General features: G+C 40.3%; 1 protein-coding gene across 3 annotated transcripts in view; it reads left to right on the forward strand.

Moving 5' to 3' along the window:
- LOC106567798 (GRB2-associated-binding protein 3) overlaps positions 1–8024 on the forward strand; it is a 33055-nt gene extending 25031 nt beyond the window's left edge. For 2 of the 3 annotated variants that reach the window (XM_014137540.3, XM_014137541.3), the window contains exons 7-10: positions 342–432; positions 511–604; positions 989–1105; positions 5956–8024. In XM_014137540.3, the coding sequence (XP_013993015.2) occupies positions 342–432; positions 511–604; positions 989–1105; positions 5956–6072 (419 nt within the window). In that variant the 3' untranslated portion in view covers positions 6073–8024. The remainder of the gene's footprint in view (positions 1–341; positions 433–510; positions 605–988; positions 1106–5955) is intronic. The other variant, XM_014137542.3, reaches the window with a different exon arrangement.
- The last annotated feature ends 1892 nt before the right edge of the window (positions 8025–9916 follow it).

The following is a 9916-nucleotide window of genomic DNA, read 5'->3' on the forward strand; positions in this document are numbered from 1 at the left end:
AAAAACATGTCTAAAAGGGATACATAATGTATTTAATCCTCATTCGAGCAGTGGGTACTAAGTAGAGGAAGCATAAAAAATGCTTTCATAAGCATGTATTTTGCTGAAAAGCAAAATGAATATGGTTTTTACATTCTATTGAATCTTGTGACTCCCTGTGATAGTCTCCTTTCAGGACAGTATTTCCTGAGTCAACATTTGCAGCATGGCTCTATTTGAAATATTGCTGTTTCAACACAAATGTCCTTTGTTGGGGGAAAAGTACAGCTGATCATTATTGTCCGATAGAGAATTTGAGGGTTGCTTGCCTCACCTCACTATATTGTTTTGCTGGTTCGCAGCACGGCCTCCACCACTGGACCTGAGGGGTCTGTCCACTATCAGAGAATGTCCGACTCATATGCCTTTGATCAGAACCATGACAGAGCCAGGGTGAGACCGAAATTTACTCTCTTCTTCCTGAACTCTCAGCTCTCTTTCTGTCCAAATTCTAAAATGAAAAAAAAGTAGGATTTATTTGTGTGTGTTTGTTTGTGTTGTTCCCAGCAACTCACTGCAAGGAAAACTGGGAATTAAAGGAGACCAAGAAGCCAGCATTCCAATAGTAAAGTTACCTTCTATATTGACATTAAAAATAGTTATACATGCATAGAGTTATGCAATCATCAGCGAGAAGAAAAGTACCCAAGTCAGTTCATAGATAGACTACTTCACTCCCATACCATGAATAATTCAGCTGTTGTGTCTAAAATCTGAGTTCCAAACTGCTTAAAGCAGGGGAATAAAGCTTTGAGCATCATGATTATTTATTCATGTTTGGGGTACCAAGAAAGGCTTAAAATATTACAATTGATATTCACCTGAAACTAGCGATACAACATGAAAAATGTTGAGTATTAGTGAACCATATGACATAACATATTCCGAGATCAAAATATGGATGAATGTGAGGTGAGACTCATTATAACTGAGATTCCTTTAATTTCAGGAGTCAAGGCAACAGTTCTCTACAAACGAGGGAGCCTCCCAGCCATGGCTTAGGAGATCAAACCTTGACTACCTTTCACTGGATTTCAATTCCGCATCCCCCTCTCCTGTGCAAAAGGTAAGCTTGATTGAATAGACAGAGGTCAAATGGTAGGAATGGGTTTGTTTCCAAAGCAAGACATTGATTTGATTTGACCATTTTAAAGACATAAAAATGTTACACCAGGCAACAGATACATATACAGTTGAAGTTGGAAGTTTACATACACTTAGGTTGGAGTCATTAAAACTCGTTTTTCAACCACTCCACAAATGTCTTGTTAACAAACTATAGTTTTGGCAAGTCGGTTAGGACATCTACTTTGTGCATGACACAAGTCATTTTTCCAACAATTGTTTACAGACAGATTATTTCACTTATAATTCACTGTATCACAATTCCAGTGGGCCAGAAGTTTACATACAATAAGTTGACTGTGCCTTTAAGCTTCTGATAGGCTAATTTACATAATTTGAGTCAATTGGAGGTGTACATGTGGATGTATTTCAAAGCCTACCTTCAAACTCAGATACTCTTTCCTTGCCATCATGGGAAAATCAAAAGAAATCAGCCAAGACCTCAGAAAACAAATTGTAGACCTCCACATTTCTGATTCATCCTTGGGAGCAATTTCCAAACGCCTGAAGGTACCACGTTCATCTGTACAAACAATAGTACGCAAGTATAAACACCATGGGACCACGCAGCCGTCATACCACTCAGGAAGGAGACGCGTTCTGTCTCCAAGAGATGAACGTACTTTGATGCGAAAAGTGTGAATACATGCTAGAACAACAGCAAATGACCCTGTGAAGATGCTGGAGGAAACAGGTACAAAAGTATCCATATCCACAGTAAAACGAGTCCTATATCGACATAACATGAAAAGGCGCTCAGCAAGGAAGAAGCCACTGCTCCAAAACCGCCATAAAAAAGCCAGACTACGGTTTGCAACTGCACATGGGGACAAAGATCGTACTTTTTGGAGAAATGTCCTCTGGTCTGATGAAACAAAAATAGAACTGTTTGGCCATAATGACCATCGTTATGTTTGGAGGAAAAAGGGGGAGGCTTGCAAGCCGAAGAACACCATCCCAACCGTGAAGCACGGGGTGGCAGCATCATGTTGTGGGGGTGCTTTGCTGCAGGTGCACTTCACAAAATAGATGGCATCATGAGGCAGGAAAATTATGTGGATATATTGAAGCAACATCTCAAGACATCAGTCAGGAAGTTAAAGCTTGGTCGCAAATGGGTCTTCCAAATGGACAATGACCCCAAGCCTACTTCCAAAGTTGTGGCAAAATGGCTTCAGGACAACAAAGTCAAGGTATTGGAGTGGCCATCACAAAGCCCTTGACCTCAATCCTACAGAATATTTGTGGGCAGAATTGAAAAAGCGTGTGCGAGAAAGGAGGCCTAGAAACCTGACTCAATTACACCAGCTCTGTCAGGAGGAATGGGCCAAAATTCACTCAACTTATTGTGGGAAGCTTGTGGAAGGCTGCCCGAAATGTTTGACCCAAGTTAAACAATTTAAAGACAATGCTACCAAATACTAATTGAGTGTATGTACACTTCTGGCCCACTGGGAATGTGATGAAAGAAATAAAAGCTGAAATAAATCATTTTCTCTACTATTATTCTGACATTTCACATTCTTAAAATAGACTGGTGATCCTAACTGACCTAAAACAGGGAATTTTTACCAGGATTAAATGTCAGGAATTGTGAAAAACTGAGTTTAAATATATTTGCCTAAGGTGTATGTAAACTTCCGACTTCAACTGTACCAAAATTGCCTAGGATAATATACACAAAAAAGTCAAAAGACTTGTTTCCATTGTGGTCCTCTCATTGAATCAATTCAACCATTTAACAGTGTTAAAGTGTTACTTTGAACTGCCACTGGCAGTTTTAAAGGACCTCAAATTACCGTCATCATCCACTGCAATTCCCTATGTTCATTCTATTGTGTGTGGGCATATCAAGAATTTATTCATCTATAGTAATATCACTTTGTCTCTGCATGCTTAATTGATACACATGACAGTTACCAGATTGGTGTCATACATTTTCATTATTGGCACTATGCTCACTCTTATCGTTTAATCTGTAATTGAATGTGCAATGCGCCTGTATCGAGGAAACATTTTTTTTTTTTAAACAACATGATTCCATATGTGTTATTTCATAGTTTTGATGTCTTCAGTATTATTCTACAACGTAGAAAATAGAAAAAATAAAGAAAAACCGTTGAACGAATAGGTGTGTCCAAACTGGTACTGTATATATGGAGTCGCTAAAGTTTTAAACAAATCAAAATATATTTTATATTTTATATTCTTTAAAGTAGCCACCCTTTGCCTTGATGACAGCTTTGCACACTCTTGGCATTCTCTCAACCACCTTCACCTGGAATGCTTTTCCAACAGTCTTGAAGGAGTTCCCACATATGCTGAGCACTGTTGGCTGCTTATCCTTCACTCTATGGTCCAACTCATCCCAAACCATCTCAATTGGGTTGAGGTTGTGTCACGCCCTGATCTGTTTCACCTGTTCCTGTGATTGTCTCCACCCCCTCCAGGTGTCGCTTATTTTCCGCAGTGTATTTATCCCTGTGTTTCTTGTCTCTCTGTGCCAGTTCATCTTGTATGTTTAGTCAAGTCAACCAGCGTGGTTTTCCCGTACTCCTTTTCTATTCTCTTTTTATGGTCCTCCCGGTTCTGACCCCTGCCTGACTCTGGACTACTTTCCCGCCTGCCCTTCGGTGACTACCCCTTTGGATTAATAAACATTGTAAGACTCCAACCATCTGCCTCCTGTGTCTGCATCTGGGTCTCGCCTTGTGCCTTGATAGGTTGGGTGATTGTGGAGGCCAGGTCATCTGATGCAGCACTCCATCACTCTCCTTCTAGGTCAAATAGCCCTTTCACAGCCTGAAGGTGTGTTGGGTCATTGTCCTGTTGAAAAACAAATCATCGTCCCAGTAAGCGCAAACCAGATAGGATGGCGTATCACTACAGAATGCTGTGGTAGTTAACCCGGCTAGTTAAGTGTGCCTTGAATTCTAAATAAATCACTGACAGTGTCACCTGCAAAGCACCATCACACCTCCTCCTCCATGCTTCACGGTGGGAACTACACATGTGGAAATAATCCGTTCCCCTACTCTGCATCTCAAAGACACAGCGGTTGAAACAAAAAATCTCAAATTTGGACTCATCAGACCAAAGGACAGATTTCCACTGGTCTAATGTCCATTGCTAATGTTTCTTGGCCCAAACAAGTCCCTTCTTATTATTGGTGTCCCTTAGTAGTGGTTTCTTTGCAGCAATTCAACCATGAAGGCCTGATTCACGCAGTCTCCTCTGAACAGTTGATGTTGAGATGTGTCCGTTACTTGAACTCTGTGAAGAATTTATTTGGGTTGCAATCTGAGGAGCAGTTAACTCTAATAAACTTATCCTCTGCAGCAGAGGACCTGTGGCGGTCCTCATGAGAGCCAGTTCATCATAGCGTTTGATGGTTTTTGCGACTGCACTTGAAGGAACTTTCAAAGTTCTTGAAATTTTCTGGATTGACTGAACTTCATGTCTTAAAGTAATGATGAACTGTCATTTCTCTTTGCTTATTTAAGCTGTTCTTGACATATGGACTTGGTCTTTTACCAAATATGTCTATCTTCTGTATACCACCCATACCTTGTCACAACACAATTGATTAGCTTAAACTCATTAAGAAGGAAAGAAATTCAGCAAATTAACTTTTAACAAGGCACACCTGTCAATTGAAATGCATTCCAGGTGACTACCTCATGAAGCTGGTTGAGAGAATGCAAAGCTGTCATCAAGGCAAAGAGTGGCTACTTTGAAGAATCGCAAATAAATGTTTTGTTTAACACTTTTTTGGTTACTACATGATTCCATATGTTATTTCATAGCTTTGATGTCTTCACTATTATTCTACAATATAGAAAATAGTAAAAAAAAAAAAAGAAGAAAAACCCTTGAATGAGTAGGTGTGACTGGTAATGTAGAAAGTATAGGGCGGCAGCTAACCTAGCGGTTAGAGCATTGAGCCAGTAACAGAAAGATCACTAGTTAGAATCCCGATCGTGCAAGGTGAAAAATCGGCCGATGTGCCTTTGAGCAAGGCACTCAACCCTTGTTAATCCAGGGTCATCGTTGATAATAGCTGGTCGTGACCCCAATCTCTGGGAGTGTGGGACATGCAAAAAACACATTTCCAATTCACACATGAATATTAATACACATGTGAAATAGGACAAATAAGTACAAATGATTGTGTTCTGTATGTGGCATTTTCTTTAAGTGGCACTTTTGCATTGACTCATATGTTAGAAATCAAGCCAAATTATTGGTCTCTTTCACCATCTGAGCAGGGGTGCAGAATAGGTTTTCATTTCAATAGTACTTGAAACCACACATACTGGTCATACCTTAAAACAGTGAACAACATACATATACTGCATGTATCATCTTATTTGTTTGGTTTTATTGGTCCAACTTCCATCTGATTTCAATAGCCCAGAAGTAAACAATACAGTACATTGTGGAATTGGCTCAAATAGCACTTGCAAGGTGTAGTTGTGCCTATTTCCATGGTAATGAAGCTGTGACTCATTGTTTTGGTGATTCACAGCAAAAAGACATAGTGAAAGGAATACTAATGGCTGGAATACAAGCTGGACACTAGTGAGGACATATGACATGAACTATAAGACTGCATTATAGCCACTGAATAACTGACAAAACAGCATCAACTTAAAATTGTTTTCCACGTTATGGAAAGGTGTGAAGTGTCATCTATGTAAGACTGATAGTTCTATTCTGGATACAGGTTTGGATTGAATAATGTCCTTACCTTAGTTTACTGTACACCAACTCTGCTGTGATGTCTTCCAGAAGCCCTTACTTACTGATGAACACAGGGTGGACTATGTGCAGGTGGATGAGAAAAAGACTCAGGCCCTGCAGAACACTAAGATGGAATGGAAGGATGTCCGCCAGTCTAAAGTGTAAATCAGACGGAGAAAAAGTAAGATGGGATAAAACACAAATACTTTCCATTTCACAAAACAAGTGGAGCAAATGCAACATCACATTAAATATATGTCATAACAGATGGTAGCTTATCTCAAAGAGAGCAGTTCTTCTTTCATGTACAAAATAAAAGCACTTTGAAATGTATCAGATATAAACATCTATGAGAGAAGAAAGTAGACGGTGTTGTCAAAAAAGGTTTAAATTACTGGTTTGTAGTTTGGGGCATCAACATTCACTGTAAAAATATCACATCAAAGTTACACTGTGAATGTCACCTTACCATGCACTGTGTCACAATGCTGTTTTTGTATCAAATGTTATGCAATGAAAAGGACATTGCTCATTGCTCATTATTTGCTGAAACAGATTGTATGGATTCTTAATACACAGGAATTCAGGGATGATGTTTTTCTGAGTTTGAGATCATCTTAAACCAAATGAACACGTGTCTAAGTGTTAGCCATGGAATCCTAAAGACAAACATGCATTAATGCTTCTGCCCAGCATATTGCATTTGTTGTTGTTTTTTAAGTTCTGATGCCTTCGATTGGCAGCCAGCAGGAATAGAGCCATGCAATCTGTAGTCATGCACATAGGGAGTGAATGGAGTAGTATCTATCATTCAGAGAACTCATACAGTATCAACAGGATGAAAATCTCAGACCTGATACTGTGTAGGCCTAACAGTACTGTGTTGTTACTGTTTAACAGAAGGCGGGTTTATGCATGCGTCTAACATACATCCTTTGTCCCGACCTTGTCCACATTCTTATTGTGCCCACATTTTCAGACAGGTGTAGATGATTGAAAGATGCATTGTGATCTGATCTTCTTGACCACTTCTGGAGATGGTCAAGGACCCACTGTGTCTGGATATCTTACAAGTGCAGACGGATCTGGACAGTGAAATCATCATTATCCCATCTTCTATAACCATTGACTTATGGAATTATTTTTTTAAATGTATTTTACCTAGTAAGTTAACTGAGAACACATTCTCATTTACAGTAACAATAGTTACAGGGGAGAAGAACGAGACAATTGGAAGCTGGGGATGATTGGGTGGCAATGATGGTATGATTTCCAGATTGGGAATTCAGCCAGGAAACCAGGGTTAACACCCCTACTCTTACAATAAGTCCACAGGATCCTTATTGACCAGAGTCTCAGAACACCTGTTTAACATCCCATCCAATAGACAGCACTCTACACAGGGCAAAGTCCCCAATCACTGCCCTGGGGCATATTTTTTAGACCAGAGGAAATTGTGCCTCCTACTGGCCCTCCAACACCATATGGTCTCCCATCCAGGGACCAACCCTGCTTAACTTCAGAGGCAAGCCAGCAGTGGGATGCAGGGTGGTATGCTGCCAGAATCAATATGTCTTCAAATAAATCATATTGTGAAAGAATGGCTGTCAAATCATTTGCATACAAGGAGGGACCAGGAAATCTGGTCACAATGTGGACACAGTGAATGGATATGAGACGCATTTTAATACCATGTGTAGACATATTTCAGAAAATGTGGGCACAATAAGAATGTGGACAAGATCAGGACAAAGGACGTGTTAGCGCCAGGTATAAACAAAGCTAGATGGTACCGATGACTCGAACCACAATATCCACACCATCTTGATAGGTCAATCTACAGCAGAAAGCACAAATCACTCAGTGTGCCTATCCTAAACTTGGTGAGGGTGAATAACTACCTTACAATGAACGGTCGGCTCACAAATGTTGGGAAAGCCGCAGTCTTAACTAGATGTTTCTACAGATGGAATTGAACCCATTATTTTAGCATAAGCGGTACCAGCTTCAGGTTGTGAGTTTTGTTTTAATGTATGCTTTAACATGTCCGTGTAATGTATGCAAAGATGCACATCTAAGAATGTTTTCATGCTTTAATAAATCACTTTTACCTGAAATACATTTGTTTTCTTTATTAAGTCATCCACAGCTACAGTAGTAGGCTATACTACATCACTGATTAGTGTAATCAACTGAAAGGCTGTTACACACAACCAGCAGGCTACCAAGTCTACCACTTCCCTAACTAGCCAGTTGGGGCCCATAGCGCAATTATACTGTAGCTTTTCCTTGAATTTCTCAGTTTCAAACATCATTTTAATTATGTTTAAAGTCTTCATATAGTCCTTCAACATACATGCAGTGCCTTCGGAAAGTATTCAGACCCCTTGACCTTTTTCACATTTTTTTTTGATCATCAATCTATGCACAATACCCCATAACGACAAATCAAAAAAAGTTTTAGATATTTTTGCTACTTTATTACAAGTAAAAAAAAAATGAAATATCACATTTACATAAGTATTCAGACCCTTTACTCAGTACTTTGTTGAAGCACCTTTTGCAGCAATTACAGCATTGATTATTCTTGGGTATGACGCTACAAGCTTGGCACACCTGTATTTGGGGAGTTTCTCCCATTCTTCTCAGCAGATCCTCTCAAGCTCTGTCAGGTTGGTTGGGGAGCGTCGCTGCACAGCTATTTTCAGGTCTCTCCAGAGAAGTTCGATAGGGTGCACATCATGTCCGGGCTCTGGCTGGGCCACTCAAGGACATACAGACACTTGTCCCAAAGCCACTCCTGCGTTGTCTTGGCTGTGTGCTTAGGGTCATTGCCCTGTTGGAAGGTGAACCTTCGCTCCAGTCTGAGGTCCTGAGCGCTCTGGAGCAGGTTTTCATCAAGGATCCCTCTATATTTTGCTCCGTTCATCTTTCCCCCATCCTTGACTAGTCTCCCAGTCCCTGCCGCTGAAAAACATCCCCACAGCATGATTCTCCCACCACCATGCTTCAGCGTAGGGATGGTGCCAGGTTTCCTCCAGACGTGATGCTTGGCTTCAGGCCAAAGAGTTCAATCTTCGTTTCATCAGACCAGAGAATCTTGTTTCTCATGTCTGAGAGTCTTTAGGCGCCTTTTGGCATACTCCAAGCAGGCTGTGATGTGCCTTTTACTAAGAAGTGGCTTCAGTCTGGCCACTCTATCATAAAGGCCTTATTGGTGGAGTGCTGCAGAGATGGTTGTCCTTCTAGAACTCTAGAGCTCTGTCAGAGTGACTATTGGGTTCTTGGTCACCTCCCTGACCAAGACCCTTCTCCCCCGTGAGCTCAGTTTGGCAGAGTGGCCAACTCTAGGAAGAGTCTTGGTGGTTCCAAACTTCTTCCTTTTAAGAATGATGGAGACCACGGTGTTCTTGGGGACCCTCAATGCTACAGACAGTTTTTTGTACCCTTCCCCAGACCTGTGCCTCCACATAATCCTGTCTCAGCGCTCTACAGACAATTCCTTTGACCTCATGGCTTGGTTTTTGCTCTGACATGTACTTTCAACTTTGGGACCTTATATAGACAGGTGTGTGCCTTTCCAAATCATGTCCAATCAATTTAATTTACCACAGGTGGACTCCAATCTAGTTGTAGAAACATCTCAAGGATGATCAATGGAAACAGGATGCACCTGAGCTCAATTTCGAGTCTCATAGCAAAGGGTCTGAATACTTATGTAAATAGGTATTTCTGTTTTGTTTTTAATAAATATATTTGCAAACATATCTTCGCTTTGTCATTATGGGGTATTGTGTGTAGACTGTAGAGGATCTTTTATTTAATTTAATACATTTAGAATAAGGCTATAACGTAACAAAATGTGGAAAAAGTCAAGGGGTCTGAATACTTTCCGAAGGCACTGTATCTGCAATAGACAATAAATTGATTTCTTTACACATTAATGGTAATTCTTTAATAATAGATCTTATGCATGACTTCTCTTACAGGTTGGTGTGCTTCATTAGAC

Source organism: Salmo salar, chromosome 13 (genome assembly GCF_965601325.2).
Source record: "Salmo salar chromosome 13, fSalSal1, whole genome shotgun sequence".
Classification (NCBI taxonomy): Eukaryota; Metazoa; Chordata; class Actinopteri; order Salmoniformes; family Salmonidae; genus Salmo; species Salmo salar.